The sequence below is a fragment of the Tachyglossus aculeatus genome, chromosome 1 (genome assembly GCF_015852505.1).
Source record: "Tachyglossus aculeatus isolate mTacAcu1 chromosome 1, mTacAcu1.pri, whole genome shotgun sequence".
Classification (NCBI taxonomy): domain Eukaryota; kingdom Metazoa; phylum Chordata; class Mammalia; order Monotremata; family Tachyglossidae; genus Tachyglossus; species Tachyglossus aculeatus.
The window spans coordinates 133,633,461-133,654,311 of NC_052066.1; the positions used below are offsets into that span (position 1 = coordinate 133,633,461).

The 20,851-nt window shown below is 40.1% G+C and overlaps 1 protein-coding gene across 1 annotated transcript in view; it reads left to right on the forward strand.

The window, feature by feature from the left end:
* Positions 1–20,851, forward strand: part of BMP5 (bone morphogenetic protein 5) — a 158,737-nt gene that overhangs the window by 75,271 nt on the left and 62,615 nt on the right. The window contains exon 3 of the mRNA XM_038748209.1: positions 19,374–19,522. Coding sequence (XP_038604137.1) covers positions 19,374–19,522 — 149 coding nt within the window. The remainder of the gene's footprint in view (positions 1–19,373; positions 19,523–20,851) is intronic.

Sequence of the window (20,851 nt, forward strand, 5' to 3'; positions counted from 1 at the left end):
CAAGTGACTTGTCCAAGATCACACAACTGACATAAGCCTGTTGTTGGGTAGGGATTGTCTCTATATGTTGCTGACTTGTACTTCCCAAGTGCTTAGTACAGTGATCTGCATACAGCAAGCGTTCAATGAATATGATTGAATGAATGAAAAGTGGCAGAGCCAGGATTAGAACCCATGACCTTCTGATTCCACACTCAGTAAACACCATTGATATATTGTGTGACCTTGGGCAAGTCACTTAACTGCTCTGTGCCTCAGTTTCCTTATCTGAAAATGGAATTAAGATACCAGTTCTACCTCAGTTTTATACTGTGAGTCCTACATGGGACAAGGGACTGTGTATGGTCTAATTATTTGGTGTCAACCACAGTGCTTATTACAGTTCTTGGTACATAGTAAGTGCTTGATAAATACTAATATTATTATTTTTATTAATGAACATGGTAGGAGTGGGAGATATTTCCTTGAAATGTTGTTCACTTACCAATGATTAGCACAATCATTTTAGTTATTTTCTTAGGCATCTCTTGGTTTTGTTGCAGGTGCCAAATTATTTTGATTTGTCATCCTCATCAATTGTATTACTGCTTACTGTGTGCAGTGCAATCAGTCAATCAATCAATCGTATTTATTGAGTGCTTACTGTGTACAGAGCACTGTACTAAGCGCTTGGGAAGTACAAGTTGGCAACATACAGAGACGGTCCCTACCCAACAGTGGGCTCACAGTCTAGAAGGGGGAGACAGAGAACAAAACAAAACATATTAACAAAATAAAATAAATAGAATAGATATGTACAAGTAAATAAATAAATAAATAAATAGAGTAATAAATACATATAAACATATATACATATATACAGGTGCTGTGGGGAAGGGAAGGAGGTAAGGTGGGGGTGTGGGGGGGGGGAGGGGGAGAGGATGGAGGAAGGAGGGGGCTCAGTCTGGGAAGGCCTCCTGGAAGAGGTGAGCTCAGGGGGTCACATAACTAGTTAGTATGCCAGAGTCTTGTTTGTTATCGGAATTAACAATTACAGTGCACTGTACTAAACACTTGGCAGAATACAGTACAGAAGAGTTGGTAGGCACAATATCTGCCTACCCTGAGGTTTACCTAGAAAGCTGATGGGATATTGTTTGTTGTGTTTTTTCAAAGTTTTTTTTTTACATTTAAGTTACTGTAGTTCGTTCTTTACCCTGAGAGTATTTACTATTTCAATCAATTCAGTTCCACAGCACTTATATATCTATAAATTATTTAAATAAATACATATATTAATATCTGCCTCCCTTTCTAGGTGGTAAGCTCATTGTTGGCAGGAAATGTATCTACCAACTTTGTTGTATGGTACTCTCCCAGGCACTTAGTACAGTGTTCTGCACATGGTAAGGATTTAATAAATACCACTGATTGATTGTGCAGAATTTTGGATGATAATGATGATTATGGTACTTGTTGAGTGCTTACTACATGCCAAACACTGTTCTAAATGCTGGGGGAGATACAAGTTAACCAGGTTGTGCAAAGTCTCTGTCCCCCTTGAGACTCACAGTCTAAATAGGAGGGGGTAAGTTTGAATCCCTATTGTACAAATCAGGAAACTGAGGCATGGAGAAGTGCAGTGACAATGTCATACAGCAGACTAATGGAAGAGCTGGAATTAGAACCCAGGTCCTCTGACTCCTAGGTCAAAGCTCTTTCCATTAGGCCACACTGCTTCTCTCTAATTCTACAGCCGGGAAGCTAGGACTTCCATTGCCTCCAAACTGGGTTATTTCTCCCATAAATGCTTTTAGGAAAGGATAATCTATCGAACATTTAGCATTAGGTAATGAGGGTGTTCAATAATTACTTCTGGCTATGGCACATTCTAAGCCAAAAGAGAATATTTCTGTTCTTTTCCACTTTTATGGTGCTCAAAGGAGGGCCTTAGAAATAGCTGACATAAAGACGATTAAGGTGAAGGGTTATGTGGCATCATATCAATCCTTGCATAGGAACACAAGGATCTTGCCTTCCTACTTCCAAGAAAATGTTTCCCTATTCCCAGTTTTGAAGAGGGAGATATATGTTTTTTCCTTTTTTTATTTTCTCATTCCAGAGGAAACTCCCGGAGGCTCACAAAAAACCTATTTAATTGAGTGTGGTGAACTGAGAAAATTGACAAACACATCCTAAAATTATAGAGGGAAATGCCTACACTTCATTTACAAGATCATATATGAGCTAAAGTGAGACTACAGAAGTGATTAGATTTAAAAAGAAAGCATAAAACCCAATAAAACATTATTAACATTCCTATTCCTCATGGCTTCACAATAAAAATAGAAATGTACAAATAAAGACATGAAAAGGGTGAAGAATGTTAGGCATTTCCAGGGCTTCCTAAAGCCCACTTCCCTGGTAACTTCAGTCAACAACTCAGCAGGCGTCATTAATTTGATACTTGAAATTAGAAAATCTGAAAAAGAAGCAGTTTTCAGTACAGACATCTTTCCACTCATGCACTGTTTCCTAGGATTCAAATTTTTGAATAAATAGAGCACGAGTATCTTATCTCATTTCCCAGACATTGTTTCAAAAAGGAAGATTTATAGAAACTTCGCCTGATGTTTTGAGAGTGCTATCAACAAGTCAAGTTTAATTCTGAGAGATGGCTGTAAATCTCTTTCAAAGATAACTCAGGACACAATGCTACTTCTCTACTCATACAAGCAGCTTCGTGAAGTAGTAGTAGTGAGAGCATTTATTAAGTGTGGTTCTTTTTTGGATGTATTCAGGTAAAATTGTCTATTATACTATAATGCTTAGTAGTATTTCTTGAGCACCTTCTGTAGTGTCCTAACTTGGAACTCCTTCCTCTGTCATATTAGACAGGTAACAGCTCTTACTTATTGAGTGCTAACTGTATCCAGAACACTGTGCTAAGTACTGAGGCAGAAAACCCTAAAGAGAATTAAACAGATCCCTGGTCCTCAGGAAACTTGCACTTTAAAAATAGAAGGTTGTGAAGCAAGACTGGTGATGGACATATAAGAAACAAACAAACTCGTAGGGAGCAAAAGAGTCATTTGTGGAACTGATTCCTCCACCATCACGCCTTGGATCCAAAAGCCTCCATCACCTCAGTGTACCTTTGAAGCTTCAACAGGCTATGGATTATCCAAGATCAGAATTAGTTTTAGCTGCTGGTATGAACCTACCCAGCGCTTAGAACAGTGCTTGGCATGTGGTAATTGCTTAACAGATACCACAATTATTATTACTGAAAAACTCGCCCACCTCAGTACTGTTTCTGGTCAGGATCCAGCATTCTGGACCATCAACAGCTGCAGAATGTCCCTTGTCCTGAGGATACATGGAAGTTCTCTGAAATTGACTGTCTAAGATTCAGGGTACATACCTTACTGTTCTTCCTAAAATCCAATAACCCCTCCTCAGTTCATGTTTATCTAGTGGATGTCTCCATTGAAGACTTCCTACCCCATTTCATGTTCTAAACTGGTTTTGGGGTATGGGTTGAAATCTATTTAAAGAAAGGGCCTTGTGACCAGTGAAACAGTCCCTTCCTTGAAAAAGAGGATGGTAGTTATGGTCACATAAGCAAGGAGAAATGATGCAAAATTGTCCAAAACAAATGAATGCCTTTCTGAGATGGATTCAGGTAAAATTGTCCATAATTGTCATATTCCCAAATAGAATTTCCCGGGCACTTTCAGAGAATGTACTAAATTGAAACTCCTTCCTCTGTCATCTTAGATAACAGCTCTTACTTATTGAGTGTTAACTGTATTGAGAGCACTGTCCTAAGTGCTTGTAGGAAGATGGTGCAGTGGAATGAGTTGACATGATTCCTGCCTCAAGGAGATTACAGTCTAGTGCAGGACACAGATATTTAAATATGTGAGAGCTGGGGCAGCAGCAGAGTATAAGGCTAAGTACATAACTGATGAGGGGTTAGGGGTGGGATGAAGAACAAAGTGCATTTGTGTCCCCATTTGAAAGCTATTCTAAGGGCACATCTTCTCCCTTTAGTAATATGTAGTATCCTGGCTCCATCACTTGTCTGCTGTGTGACTTTGGGCAAGTCACTTCACTTCTCTGTGCCTCAGTTATTTCACCTGCAAAATGGGGTTTGAGATTATGAGCCCCACATGTGACAGGGACTGTGTCCAACCCAATTTACTTGTATGCACCCCAGTGCTTAGTACAGTGCCTGGCACTTAGTAAGTGCTTAACAAATACCACAGCTATTATTATATGTAATCTCTCCCTTTTATATCTCCCAACTGCTATTTCATCCCCTCTGTGCCACCTAAGCACTTAAGTTATAACAAAGAAACAATGTGTGGCCTAATGTGTGTAATCCTGGGAGTTAGGAGACCTGGGTTTCAATCCTGCCTCCACTGTTGCCTACTGACTAACCTTGGCCAAGTCATTTAATCAGTCATTTTTATTGAGCACCTAATGTGCAGAGCACTGTACTAAGCACTTGGGAGAGTACATTATAACAGAGTTAACAGATATGTTCTTGGCCCCCTATGAGCTTCTCTCTCAGTTTCCTCATTGGGAAAAATGAGGATAAGATACCAATCAATGGCATTATTATTTTTTTAATGGCATTTATTAAGCGCTTACTATGTGCAGAGCACTGTTCTAAGCGCTGGGGAATTTACAAGGTGATCAAGTTGTCCCACGTGGGGCTCACAATCTTCATCCCCATTTTACAGATGAGGGAACTGAGGCCCAGAGAAGTTAAGTGACTTACCCAAAGTCACACAGTTGACAAGTGGTGGAGCTGGGATTTGAACCCATGACCTCTGACTCCAAAGCCCGTGCTTTTTCCACTGAGCCACGCTGCTTCTCTGAGCCCTCGTGGTGAGCAGTGCAATATTCTCGGTCTCACTTAGACCATGAGCCCCATACGGAAAAGGGACTGCATCTGTTCTATTGTATCTACCTTTGCTGCTTAACATAGTGTTCAGCACACAGGAAGGTCAAATGTCACAATTGCGACTATTATTACCACATCCCCAGTAGCAGTTACGTATATATCTTATACAGTCTATCACTTCCCCAGTGAGTAATTTATTTAATAATAATGATGATATTTGTTAAGCGCTTATTAATTGCCAAGCACTGTTCTAAGCATTGTGGGGGATACAAGGTAATCAGGTTGCCCCAAGTAGGGGTCACAGTATTAATCCCCATTTTACAGTTGAGGTAACTGAGGCACAGAGAAGTTAAGTGACTTACCCGAAGTCACAGAGCTGTCTGCTCTGTTAGAGGGTAAGCTCCTTGAGGACATGGAACATTTCTTATGACTCTTTTGTGCTCTTCCAAGCCCTTAGTAGAGTGCTTTATATACGGTAGATGCTACAGATTGATTGAAATACTTCCTACTTGGGAGATACTTGCAGTCTTATGAGGGAGACAAGGATGAGGCATTTTCTTTTGTTGTTTTTTTTTTTTAATTTATCAAGAGCTTACTATGTCCCAGGAATTGTATTTAACCACTGAGGTAGATATAAACTATTCAAACTAAACACAGTCAGTGTCCCACATGGAGCTCAGTCTTAATCTCCATTTTATGGGTGAGGTAACTGAGGCACAGAAATGTTAAGTCATTTTCCCAAGGTCATACAGCAGACAAAGGGCAGATCAGTGATTAGAACCCAGGTCCTTCAGATTTCCAGGTCTGTGCTCTATCCACTAAGTCATGCTGCTTCTGGACACAATAGATGTTAGGAGAGTGCAAAAGTCAATCAATCAGTGGTACATAGTGCTTACTGTGAGCAGAACCCTGTACTAAGTCCTTGGGACAGTACAATACAACAACAAATCTAAACTCAGATTAATATATAAACCATAAATCAAAGGATATTTAAGAGAACTGTAGAAACTGAGCTGCCTGTAAGACTGGGTATGAGGGATAATCAGGGAAGGCTTCCCAGCAGAGATGATACTTTAAAAAGGCTTTGAAGATGAGAAGGAATATGATGTGATGAAAGGGAATGGTGAAGTCATGCCAGACAGGAAGAAAGGAGAGTGCAACTCTGCTTCTTGGTGCCTAGGCAGAGCTATTTTTCCTGGGTTGCCGTGAAGCATAATTTCTCATTGATCTGGAGTCCCCCTCTCCGAGCCCACAGCACTTATGTACATATCTGTAATTTATTTATTTATATTAATGTCTGTCTCCCACCCTATGGACTGAAAGTTTGTTCTCAGCAGGGAATGTGTCTGTTTATTCCTGTACTCTCCCAAGCGCTTAGTACAGTGCTCTGAATGCAGTAGGAGCTCAATAAATATGACTGAATGAATGCAGAGAGCCAGAGTTAGGAGAGTCTATACTAGTCACAAACTGAAATGATAATAAAGTTTCCTTTGTGCAGAAGGATCTTTAGCTTTTAACAGTTGGCACTACATAATAGAAAATCCATTTGATACATTTTTTTTGGTCTTACTACCAAACCCTGCAGATTTAATTTATTTCAACATTTTTCATGTACATGTTTTGCTGAACTTAAATCTGCTTTCAGCAAAATAAGTATTAATGCACATTCTAAGAAGGGAACAAGGAGTTTCATAGGTGACTTTGGGCAAGTCACTTAACTTCTCTGTGCCTCCATTATCTCATCTGTAAAATGGGGATTAAGACTGTGAGCTCCCCATGGGACAACCTGATCACCTTGTAACCTCCCCAGCGCTTAGAACAGTGCTTTGCACATAGTAAGCACTTAACAAATGCCATCATTATTATTAGTAGTATAGGTGTTTACTCTGATTGTGCAGTCATTTCTCTGAGAAAATAACTAAAGAGATCATTCCATTTCCAACAACTTTTCTAACACTTTTAACTTAAATGTGCTTATGAGACAGGTTTTGACATTGCAGACCCTAGAGAATACCATTTATTAGCTTGTGGTACCTTGTTAATGTTCTTAATACTTGAGTGGTAGGTCAGAGTCTCTTGAATAGCATGATTGTTTTCATGTCAGAGACACCCAGAGAGAGTTGAACATTTTCGTCTTGTGTGGTCATTAACACATTTCTTCTGGAAAGTCAAAGGATTGAAAGGGGGAGAATGTTATCACTAGTATTTTAAGAAATAGAACCTTATCTGTTAAAAAGCATCTTTAGGCAATATCTTATTTTCTGTGTCAGTATTTACCTTTCCTTAGAACATTTGTGCTCTTTGGATCCCAAAATCAATCATTGAATTGTATTTATTGAGCTCTTACTATGTGCAGAACAATGTAGTAATTGCTTGGGAGAGTACAATACAACAGAATGAGCAGACACGTTTCCTGCCCATAATGAAGAGGATCCTGGACTATGGCACCAGACTTAATGAAGTGATTATGTGCTTACAGAATTGCATGAGATACACTATCTGAAATGTTTTATTAGCAGCTGTGGTACTGCCTCCTCTTAGGCTTCCATCCTTCTTTTCCCCAAAAAAACAATGGTGCTCCACTTAGACTGTACCCCAAACACAGTTCCATATTTTCTCACTGACATAGATTATGAAATATTTCAAGACAGCCTATCTGATTTAATAATAATTATGGTATTTATTGAATTCCTATTATGGGCCAAATACTGTAGATTTGAGATAATCATGTTGGACACAGTCCTTATCCCATGTGGGGTCCACAAAATGAGGAGAATAGGTGTTTATCCCCATTTTATAGATGAATAAACTGACAAAAATTAAGTGATTTGTCCAGGGTCATGCGAAGGCAAGTGGCAGAGTAGAATTAGATCCCATGTCCTCTGACTCCCGAGCTCATGCTCTTTCCACTGACCATGCCCCTTCTCTAGGGACCTGGCTCTTTTTCCTTTAAATAATGATTGCACTTTGAATTTTCATACTTTTAAATTTTTTTCCCTCGTGTTTTCACACTAATTATCTTCACCAAATCCCTATGTGGTACGTAGAGGCACATAACCTTTTTTTAAAAAATGGCATTTATTAAGCACTTATTATATGCAAAGAACTGTTCTAAGCGCTGGGGAGGTTACAAGGTGATCAGGTTGTACCAATGGGGCTCACAGTCTTAATCCCCATTTTACAGATGAGGTAACTGAGGCACAGAGAAGTTAAGTGACTTGCCCAAAGTCACATAGCTGACAATTGGTGGAGCCAGGATTTGAACCCATGACCACTGACTCCAAAGCCCGTGCTCTTTCCACTGAGCCACGCTGCTTCACACAGCATGGTCTAGTGGAAAAAACATGGGCCTGGGAGTCAGAGGTCCTGGGTCATAAACCCAGTTCTGCCACGAGTCTCCTCTGTGACCTTGGGTAAGACACTGCACTTCTCCATTTCTCAATTACCACATCTCTAAAATGGGGATTATGGTGTGAGTCTGATATGGTTATGTTTTTTTCATTTAGGTAAGGTCTGATATTCCTTGTATACATGTTAAATAATTACTGTGGTTGATCATAGGAATAATATCAGTGAAGCCTAACTTCTGTTTTCTCAGTGCAAGCAAATAATCAGTGATTCAGTTTTTAGAATTGTTTATATTCAAAAGCATATAATTTTTCATGGACATATTATGCATACCCCATTACTTAAGTACTAACAAATGTGCTTAACCCTTTTTCCTCATCTCCTATTTGTATATTATTTTAGGGTTTGTCTCTCCTGCTAGAATGACGATTGAGGGCTGGTATCCTATTAATTCTATTGTACTTTCCTAAGTGTTCTGTTCACAAATTGTATCTCGATCAATCATATTTATTGAGCATTAATTTTGTGGAGAGCACTGTACTGGGAGAGTACAGTTTAACAGAGTTGATAGACATGGTCTTTGCCCACAGTGAGATGACAGTTTAGCTCGGAAGACAGATATTAATTAAATAAATAAATTACATCTTTGTACATAAGTGTTGAGGGCTGAGGGACAGGTGATCAAGGGGTGCAAAGCCAGGTGCAGGGGCAATGCAGAAGAGAGAGGGAGAAGAGAAACAAGTGCTTAGTCAAGAAAAGTCTCTTGGAGGAGATACGCTTTTAATAAGTCTTTGAACATGGGAGAGTGATGGTCTGTCGGTTATAAAGAGGGAGGGCATTCCAGGTCAGAGGCAGGATGTGGACAAGAGGTCAGTGAAGAGATAGATGAGATCAAGGTATAGTGAGTAGGTTGGTATTAGAGGGGTGAAGTGTGTGGGCTTGGTTGTAGTAGGACATCATGGAGAAAAGGTAGGAGGAGCAAGTTGATTGAGTGCTCTTAAAGCCAATGATAAGGAGTTTTTCTTTGATACAGATGTGAATGGGCAACTACTAGAAGTTCTTGAGGAGTGGGGAAACATGGACTGAATGTTATGTAGAAAAATGATCCAGGCCACAAAGCAAACTATGGACTGTAGTGAGGAGAGACATGAAAAAGGGAATTTAGCAAGGAGGCTGCTGCAGTAATCAAGGAAGGGTAGGATTCATGCGGTAGCAATTTGGATGAAGAAGAAAGAGTGGATTTTAGCAATATTGTGAAGGTTGAGCTGATAGGATTTGGTGACAGACTGAACATGTGGGTTGAATGAAAATGATGGGTTGAGGATAATGCCAATGTTATAGGCTTATGATACAGGAAGGATGGTGGTACTGTCTACAGTGATGGGAAAGTTAGCAGAAAGACAGACTTCGTCTGTTTGGACATGTCAAGTTTGAGATGTTGGTGGGACACCTCAAAAAGAGCTGTTCTGAAACCATAAGGAAACGTAAGGCTGAAGAGAACAAGAGAGATCAGGGCTGGAGATGTAGACTTGTGAATCATCTGCGTAGGGATGATAGTTGAAGCCATGGGGGAAAATAAGTTCTCCAAGGCAGTGAGTGCAGATGGAGAGTAGAAGGGGACTCAGAACTGAGCCTTGAAGGATTCCCACAGTTAGGAGATGGGAGACAGAGGAGAAGCCCATGAAAGAGACTGAGAATGAGCAGACAGAGACATAGGAGGAGAACCAAGAGAGGAGTGTGTTAGTGAAGCCAAGGTTAGATAATGTTTCCAGGAGAAAGGAGACAGTGTCAAAAGCAGCTGAGAGGTCTGGGAGGCTTAGGATGGAGTAGAGCCCATTGAATTTGAGAACATCATTGATGCCCTTTGAGAGGGCAATTTCGGTGGAGTGAAGGAGGCAGAAGCCAGTTTGAAAGGGGCCAAGGAGAGAATTGTTGGAGAGAAAGTGGAGGCAGTGAGCCTAGACAACTCAGTACTTGGAGAGGAATGGTAGGAGGTAGATCCGACAATAACCGTTCATTCAGTCATTCAATAGTATTTATTGAGCACTTACTGTGTGCAGGGCACTGTACTAAATGCTTGGGAAGTACAAGTCGGCAACAACTAGAGGGAGCCATCGTGTCAAGAGAGTGTTTTTTATGATAGATGAGCATTGACATGTTTGAAAACAGTGGGGAAAAAGTCACTGGATAGTGAACAATTGAACATGATTGTCAGGGAGGAAAAAAAGGAGGCGCAAGTGCTTTTATAAGGTGTGAAGGGATGTGTTCAGCAGTGCAGGAGACGGTGGTAGATTTGAGGGGAAGATGGGAGATCTCTTGAGATACTGCTGGGAAAGATGTGAGAGTTGATGGAAGGGCAAGAGAAGGGAGAGACTGGAGAGAAACATGGGAGATTTTAGGGAGATCATGCCTGGTGTTTTCGATATTCTGAATAAAATACATGGCCAGGCCAGTAGAGGCAATAAATGGGGGATGTAGGGGTTTCAGGAGGGAGTTAAACCTCTGAAGCAACTGGTGAGGGCAATGGACATGGAAGTCAGTAAAGATGGAGAAATAATGTGGCTGGGAAGAGAAGCAGGTAAGACTGAAGTTGAGGTAGACAAGGTCAGCCTGATATCTGGATTTTTGCCAGCAGCTTGTGCACAGGCTGGGTGAGTGAGTTGAGTTCAGTAGAGAGGGTGGTGAGGATGTACATTTGGTCAAAAACGTAAGGTAGTTTGGGTATGATGACTAAATGGGACATGATTAGATGGTATCAAAAGATCGGAGTTCTCCATTAGGTAACAGGACAGATTTGCCAGAAGGTGGTGTGTGTGTAAGATAATAGGAAATTATAGTCTCAATAATGACTATTGATTGATGGATTGATTTTTTTCTCTCAATGAAATTTATTAATGAGAAAGTACTATAACAAATATAACACATATATTTTATTTTGTTTTTAATCACAACACACCTGGTCATCTTTTTAATGTGTTCTACTGTTAATTTTAGATTATATAGTCTGAAGGTGATTTTTACTGTCAGAATATTAAGATTAACTTAGAGTGGATATATTCATTGTGATTTTTGTTGAGTTCTTGACTTAAAAACAAAAAAATACAATTGATTTTGAATTGCTTATTCATATAAGTACTCCAATCCCAAAATGATATTTCTAGTCATAGTATCATAAAAACAAATCTGATCTCCTCAAAGTTATAATTCAGGTGTAAGTAACAACTCAGCAGAGCTCTTTCTAGGTTATGAATGTGTCGTTTTATTGAAAGTAAAATTGCTGTTGGTCAATCCCTGGACAATAGCTGTATTTCATTTCAGTAGATGTTTCTCCCTCATAATAAGCAGATCTAGTGGATAGAAACCCAGTTTGCTAAAATTAGATAGGTGCCAAATTCCCCAAAGAGTGCAGTGCTTGTGTTCACAGACTCAAAGACCTGTGATTAACCCCTCCTGAGGAAGTCTTTATCTTGCCTCATTAAAATAATCAGTTTCTTCTCAATTAGCAATGGAAGAAAGTACATACCTTTGCTGAACTTTAAAAGCCTCTAACAGGATCATTAATGAGTTTTGTAGGAAAATCAAATTTGCAATCGACACACCAATTATTTCTTTAATCTTCTGAGCCTGACCATATATTTTATTCTTTTCAGAGCAGAAAATTGTTTATGTTTTAAATATTTCCCTTACTGGAACATTTAGGATATTTAGTTTTAGCAATCAATGAATGATTCCATGTAATGAAATCCAAACTCAAGAGCGCTAAGACTTAAATTTGGACTTTTCTAACTAAATTTCATGGGAATGTAATAATGGATTGTGGAAGGAAGAATTTTCAAGTGTTTCACTTCCCAGTTATAGTATATCCTTCTTGGTATGACATCTTTTGACCTCTTGATCATGACCTGTTACTCTAAAAAGGAACTACAGTGCAGGCTGCACCTGGAGACAGGACAGGGTTTTAGCCTTTTGTCACCATTATCCTCAATCCAAAATGCTTAATTCAGCAGTACATTTCAATAAAGAAAAATATTCTGATTCCAAAGTGAGGAATAAACAGAAATAGGAGTAAATTTTAATCATTCCCAATGTTCCAAATGAACTTTTATAGAATTTGCTTTGGAATGTAGACAAAGCCTGGCAATTAATTTTAGATCTTTGAGCACAGTATATTTATATCTAGGAATTTTATTCTCTTTATTAACCATTTTAAATCCCTGCACTGCAAAACTGGCTCAGGTACATCCTTTAAAGATGGCCCAGATTCCAGACAACTTTTTTTACCTCAATACTGAATTACAGATTTTATTAATTTTACTTTCTGAAGAAAAAACAATTTCTACAAGTCATTTATGGGCTGTATTATAAATATTTTATCTTTGGTTATTATTTATTTTTTCCTTCTTACTTTATCTCATAACTTTTTTTTTTGTATGTTCTTGCTTATAAGCCATAGCCAGTATTCACAAAGATATGTCCAGTGGAAAAGGGGAACTAGATCAACTTTAACCAGTTTATTCATTCATTTATTTGATCGTCTTTATTGAGCGCTTACTGTGTGCAGAGCACTGTACTAAGCACTTGGAAGAGTACAAGACAACAATACACAAACACATTCCTTGCACACAATGAGCTTACAGTCTAGCTGGGGGGAAACAGACATTAATATAAACAAATAAATTATGGGTAAGTTCATAAATACTGTGGGGCTGTTGCAGGGAGAACAAAGGGAGCAATTCAGGGTGACCTTGAAGGGAGTGGGAGATGACAGTGGGGGCTTAGTCAGGGAAAGCCTCTTGAAGGAGATTTGCTTTCAATCAGGCTTTGAACATTACATGGGGTCTGACTATGAAGTACTACCAATTGCTACAATCCGTATTTTTTTAAATAAGGTTCTAGCCTTTCAGGGAAATTGCATCCAATTATATTCAGAGTGGCAAAAACCTATATATATATATATTTGGGGCTATATAAGTGCAAAATGATGAATTATAAATGCCTGCTTATAACAGGCTCAATTCTCCTACTGCATTCCTGGTAATAGAGCTTCATCTGAGAGAAGGAAAGGAAAAGGGACAATAAGGGCCCTTATCCAACAAACTACACTGCTCTTCAAAGCAGAGCCTGAAGTATTATGGGTTTGGGGTTTCTTTTGCTCACTCCATGCCACAGAGCAGAGATTTGCATGACCCAGAAGGCCACAGATGTTTTTAGTTGGATGGGACCCTCAGATTGGTGCCCTTTACTCTGTCCAAAAATGTGAATTCAAACCACTAGAAAATATCATCTGACTGAGCAACTGAAAAGTTTGTTTAGGGAATGAAATTACCTCTGGAAATATTTCTCTTCATTTGTTTCTCTTTCTAGATCCAGAGTATTTATAAATATGAGGATGTCATGCCAAAGTACAGCCTGCTGAACTTTGCATTGAGTCAAAGAGCTCATTATAAACTCCTTGTTCAAACACAGAGCTCTCATTAGGGCAGTTTCACTGTAACTAAGCTGGGATGTGAGTTACCATGGCCCTTGTGAAATACCCTAGTAGAGACAGGCAGTGCCTTTGGCCTGAGTGGAACCCGAGAGATGTAAATTGCAAAAAGGGGTAACCATTTGTCTATTACAGAGGGAGTTAAGGCTGCAGAAAGTCCCTCTTCTGGGTTCAGTTTCTAGTTTGATTTTCATGCCCCTGACTGGGACCCTTTCTTGTTAGGAGGCAGATTCTACAGAGGCAGTTCACCTGTGATGCAGCAGGAAGAAGTAGGCATGTGCTGGGATTGCAGAGTGGGGAAGAAGGATTATTGGGTTCTTTGAGTTCCAGAATGTTGGAATTCAATATTCTAACACAAAGTTGCCTAGATTCTCTCAATTTATTTTGTGTAAATAGGGCTAGGGATCCCGAACCAAATGTCACAATAGATGAGGTAAAGAACATTTTCCACACCCCTAAATTTGCTGAAAATGCCTCGTAGCTCACAGTATAAACCCAGTAGACAGTAACATTTTGGATAATTCCAAAGTTTAGTACCCATGTATCAAGATACAAGAAGCAATTTCATCCCTGCTTCTTTTTCACCAACATTAAAGCAGATTTTTTTAATACAAAAATGAAGAAATGGAGGAAGGAGAACTGGTAATATGAAGCAATGAAAAATTGTTAAGAAAATTAAATCAAAGGAAATTCAGTAGACTTGACCAGTGATAATAACCCAGATTTCTGGTCAAAGACCATGTGTAATTAGAATTTTTCATCCTAGAAAAAGTCATGGAATGTGCTGATGTAACAATTGCCACAAAGATACAAATTATCAATTCTATGGTGTTTCCAGTGACATTGTGTGAGTCTGAAAGTTGGACAGTGAAAAAACAGGATAGAAAGAACATCGATTCTTTCAAAATGTGGTGCTGGAAAAGGCTTTTGCCACTTTGTTGTACTGTATTTTCCCAAATGATCAGTATAGTGCTCTGCACACTGTTTAATAAATACCACTGATTGGTCTGTTGATTGAATGTTAGAAGATGAATTCCATTAAACTCACAAATTGGAGAGCTTCTGTATGAACCACATGTAAGGGACTCTATCCTTGCTTCTGAGGGACTACTCTACTAGTTTATTGACTAGGATGCCAGTTGTTGTGAGCAGGGAATGTGTCTGTTTATTGTTATACTGTACTCTCCCAAGTGTTTAGTAAAGTGCTCCGCAGACTGACTAGTGGAAAGCAGAGCTAGAATAATGAGATGGCAAAGGAAGCATATGTCACAGCAGCTTCGATCCCTTTTCTAAAAGGAAAAAGGTTGTAAAGGTGAGAGTGCTGGTAATAATAATAATAATAATAATGATGGTATTTGTTAAGCACTTACTATGTTCCAAGCACTGTTCTAAGCGCTGGGGGAGATATAAGATAATCAGGTTGTCCCACATGAGGCTCAGTCTTAAACCCCATTCTACAAATGAGGGAACTGAGACCCAGAGAAGTGAAGTGAGCTGACAAGTGTATGACTGTGTATGACTCTTCTAGACTGTGAGCCCATTGTTGGGTAGGGACCATCTCTATATGTTGCCGACTTGTACTTCCCAAGCTCTTAGTACAGTGCTCTGCACATGGTAAATGCTTAATAAATACAATTGAATGAATGAGTGAAAGTGGCAGAGTCAGGATGAGAACTCACGGCCTCTGACTCCCAAGCCTGGGCTCTTTTGACTAAGCCACACTGCTTCTTCTTGTATGGTACCAGGCACCACCCAAATTCCACCTGCACTTATCACTTTCATTGTGAGGAACTGTGGAGGTGAGGAAGAGGGAAATGAATGTCAGGGAGAGATCTGCTCAGGGCATAGATACACTGCTTAGGGCAAAGATACGGCTGGATTAATCAGGAATCTATTGCACTGGCTGGTGAGCTAATAGTGGTTGACTATGTGATCATCAATAAATCAATGGTATTTATTGAGTGCTTATTGTGTACATTCATTAAATCATATTCATTGAGTGCTTAATGTGTGCAGAGAACTGTACTAAGCATTTGGGAGAATACACCAGAGTTGGTAGACACAACAAGCCTACAGTCTAAAGGGGCAGACCTACAGTACTATAAATAAATAAATTACAGTTATGTACCCAACAGGTGTGGGGCTGAGGGTGGGGTGAATGCCAAGTGCTTGAAAGGTACAGATCCAAGTGCCTAGGTGATGCAGAAGGAAGAAAGAGTAGAGGAAAAGGGAACTGAACTGGGGAAGATCTCTTGGAAGAGATTGTGACCCTAATAAGGCTTTGAAGGTGAAGAGAGTGGTGGTCTGGCATACCAATTTACAAGGTGTCCTGCTCATATTTGTAAAAAAATATGCCCATCTATCTCTCCCATTATATCCGAAGCTTCTTGAGGACAGAAGAAGTGTCCTTTAGTCAGTTCCCCCCAGTGTTTAGTCCGGCATTCCATATGCAGTCAGTGCTCTATAAATACCACTGAGTGAGCGATTGACTGGAAACTCCACACACCTCCTTGACTTGGCACATGTGGACTGGGCTTATGCCTGTTTCAAAAACACAGAGGGAGATGGTGGGGTAACAGCAGGAGTAGTAGTAGCAGCAGGAGCCATATCAGTCAAACAATCAATGGTATTTACTATGTACAGAGGATTGTACTCAGCACTTGAGAGAGTATAATATGACAGAATTGGTAGGTGTGTTCCCAGCCCATACTGAGCTTAGAGTCTAGAGGGGGAGACAAGCATAAGATAAATAAATAAATTATGGATATGTACATGAGTGCTTTGAGGCTGAGGGTGGAGTGAATACCAATTGTCCAAAGGGTACAGATGCAAGTCCAGTAGCTGTAATGATGATATTTATTGAATGCCTCTTTGATAAAATGTTCTGTACTGTTGGTGAGAAAGGCAGAAGCACAGTAAACTTTCCCTGCCCAAGGCAAATAGTCTCCCAGAGTGGGATTAGAACAAATAAGATTGAATGTTCAATTGAATTTGTATGTGTACTGAAGGACTGAGGATGGGCATACTTAAATGCAAAAGTGCAAGAGGAGGTTGAGTTTGGCTTTGGTAAGATTTGGGTTGCTGATAATCATTGGGAAAGGATTGTTGGAGAGGATTGAATTTTAGGAGGGCTTTGAAGAGAAAAGAGAGTCAGGTCTGGTGGATTTGGGGTAAAGGGAGATAGAGACCTTGAAGACCAAGTGAGCAAGGGCCAGGAGGCAGGCAAGATGAGAGTGGGGTACCTCCAGAGCAAGTGGGATAGAGAAAAATGCAAAGCTCAAGCAAGAGAGGAGAGTAAATAACAATGTGGCGTGAGATGGTGGGCTAAAGGAGTGTAGATTGAAGGAGGGAGAAGCTGGTGGCAGGGAAACCAAATAGAAGCCTTTACAATTATCCTGCTGTGAAATAACAAATGTTTGAGGCAGGGTAATGGTGGACTAGATGGTTCCATTTGAAATTTTGAGGAAAAAGTGTCAGGGTTTAGCAGTACATTAGATACGAGAGCAGGATAACAGTGAGGAGGCAAGGATAATGATAAGAGTGCTGAGTTAGGGCACAGGATGCTGATGTTAGCAGAAATGAGGAAGCTGGAAGGAAGGAAGGGGTTAGGAGGGAAGATGAGAAGTTCAATTTTGCACAAGCTGACTTCAAAGCATCAGCAGTTAATTCTAGGGGGGATGACCTGGAAGCAAAAGGAGATATAGGATTGGGCAGTATGTAGGTGAGATGTCAGGGCTGGAGAGGAAGATTTGTCAGTGACCTGTAAAGGGAAGGTAGCTGAAGCTATAAAGTCTCCTAGAGTGTGGGTGTAGGATAAGAGCAAGAGAATCAGCACAGAGCTGTATGGGACACACAGGGTTAAGGGATGAAAAGTGGAAGAAGATCTAGCAAATGACACAGACAAGGAGTTGGAGAAATTGAAAGAGAATAAAAAGAATACTGAGTCATGAAAACCAAGATTGGATGATGTGGGCTTTTCCAAGCTACTGCTGAATAAACTGCTTCCTTCCTGTCTCTTCTCAATGAATCAACCAGTCAATCAATGGAGAGTTGGTAGACACATTCCTTGCTCACAGTGAGATCACAATCTAGCAGACTATAACAATCCTAAGTAATGTTGCTGCTCTTGAATCAGACTTTCACATCCAGGCTCCTAAGAGCTCAGCAATAGATCCTTAGGCAGTATGGAAGGGTGGTCAAATTCCCTTTGCTTCCTACATATTGCCAACTAAAGAGGCTAGCTCTGCTCTATCTGCCCTCCCAACTGTGCTCTTTCAAAGCACCAAGAAGGACTAGGAGCCGGAATGCACATGATTCCATCACTATATTTCTTTCACCTTCAGGAAATGACCACATATGAAAATTAAAATAAAAATGAATTATTTAGTCCCCTGCACTTTCAGTAAGGTCAATAAAGCTCTTGGCCTAGTGGAAAGAGCACAGGATGGAATCAGGGGACCCAGATTCTCATCTAACTTTGCCACTGGCCAGCTGTATCACTTTTGGCAAGTCAGTCAACTATAGTTTCGTCATCTATAAAATGGGAATAAGATAACTTTCTCTCCCTACCACAGAGATTGGGAGCCCTTTAATAATAATAATAATAATGATAATGGTATTTGTTAGTCTCGTACTATGCAGCAAGTACTGTACTTATTGCTAGTGTGGATACAAGCTAAAATGGTTGGACACAGTCTCTGTCCCATGTAGGACTCACAGTCTCAATCCCAATTTTACAGATGAGGTAACTGAGGCACAAATAACTTAAGTGACATAAGCAAGGTCACACAGCAGATGTGTGGCAGAGGTGGAATTAGAACCCGTGACATTCTGATTCCATGGTCTGTATTCTAACCACTATGCCATGCTGCTTCTCTTTATGGGATAGAGACTGTTTGGTCTGGCTATGTTGAATCTACCTTAGCAATTGGCACATAATAAGTAAGAGCATTGTGACCTAGTGGAAAGAGCATGAGCCTGGGAGTCGGAGGCTCCACTACTTCCCTGCTGGGCCTATGTCACTATGCCTTAGTTACCTCATTTGCAAAATGGGGATTCTTCAGCATACTCAGACTGTGAATCCAGTTGGACCTGATTATCTAACACCTAGTAAGCCCCCTTAACCAACCACAATTATTCATAAATGCCAACATTTACAAATTTACAAATGTACAAAATTTACAAATTGCATTAATCTGTTATAATGTTGTTAATGGTGATTTCAATGCAATACAGTTACCAAGGAGCAGATTAAGATGATCAATCCATTTTGTGAGTTTGTCAAGACTAGGCACTAGGCATGGTAATGTCATTCAGTTATTAGTCAATTGAATTTACTGAGTGCTTACTGTGTGCAGAGCACTTTACTAAGTACTTGGGGAGTACAATATAACAATAAACAGACATATTCTCTGCTCACAACAAACTTACAGTCTAGAGACAGGTATTACTAATCAGCTCCAGATTTGAGTTAGGAGCCTAGCCGAAAAATATTTGGTGTTCCATTATTCATATCTCAAGTCCTTTACTTTCCTTTTTCCTCTAGTTAATTAGTGGGAGCTCCTTTAATATATTTCCATTTCAGTAAAGGGAATTATACTTTCCCCATTCACTTTAACATTTCTCCCCTCTTCTTTTTCTCATTAGGGATGCTGATCTGTTCCTGTTAGATACCAGGAAGGCTCAAGCTTTGGATGTTGGTTGGCTTGTGTTTGACATCACTGTGACCAGCAATCACTGGGTGATTAATCCACAGAATAATTTGGGTTTGCAACTCTGTGCAGAAACAGGGGATGGTAAGTCATATTATTTCAACTTGAAATATTTGACAGATCCAATTGGGATGGTAGTTAGTATGTTTTAATAGGTCTATCCCATGAGGCAAGCATTACTTTAACTGTGAAGACTTAGCCTTGCAATGGGGCTATACAACTGAATAAATGATTTCTGCTTTTCATTGGGAGAAAAGTTTTCTGTAACCCATATGCATTACATTACATCCTTGGGTGTCCTGGGAGAAGTAATATCCAAGGGCCTATTTGATACCCTATTGCATTAGGGATACTTTTGTTTATCTGGCTCATTATGGGTTCAGGTCACTGAAAGACCCCCTCCTTCCTCTCCCCCTCGTCCCGCTCTCCATCCCCCCGTCTTACCTCCTTCCCTTCTCCACAGCACCTGTATATATGTATATATGTTTGTACATATTTATTACTCTACTTATTTATTTATTTTACTTGTACATATCTATTCTATTTATTTTATTTTGTTAATATGTTTGGTTTTGTTCTCTGTCTCCCCCTTCTAGACTGTGAGCCCACTGTTTGGTAGGGACTGTCTCTATATGTTGCCAACTTGTACTTCCCAAGCGCTTAGTACGGTGCTCTGCATGCAGTAAGCACTCAATACGATTGATTGATTGACTGATTGGCTGATTGGATGACTCCGACTTCCTTCCAGCTGTAAGCCTTGAGATTCCTGAGCTTCCTAGTGATCTATACCTTCACCCACTTTCAGTGTCACCGTTTTATTTATTTACCTACCTCACCTCCCTTCTCTCCTTCTACAGCCCAGCCCGCACCCTCCGCTCCTCCGCCATTAATCTCCTCACCGTACCTAGTTCTCGCCTGCCCCACCATCGACCCCCGGCCCACGTCATCCCCCGGGCCTGGAATGCCCTCCCTCTGCCCATCCGCCAAGCTAGCTCTCTTCCTCCCTTCAAGACCCTACTGAGAGCTCACCTCCTCCAGGAGGCCTTCCCAGACTGAGCCCCTTCCTTCCTCTCCCCCTCGCCCCCCTCTCCATCCCCACATCTTACCTCCTTCCCTTCCCCACAGCACCTGTATATATGTATATATGTTTGTACATATTTATTACTCTATTTATTTATTTATTTTACTTGTACATATTTATTCTATTTATTTTATTTTCTTAGTATGTTTGGTTTTGTTCTCTGTCTCCCCCTTTTAGACTGTGAGCCCACTGTTGGGTAGGGACTGTCTCTATATGTTGCCAATTTGTACTTCCCAAGCGCTTAGTACAGTGCTCTGCACACAGTAAGAGCTCAATAAATACGATTGATGATGATGAAAGACCAGCTCTAGAGAATGCTTCACTCACCCTTG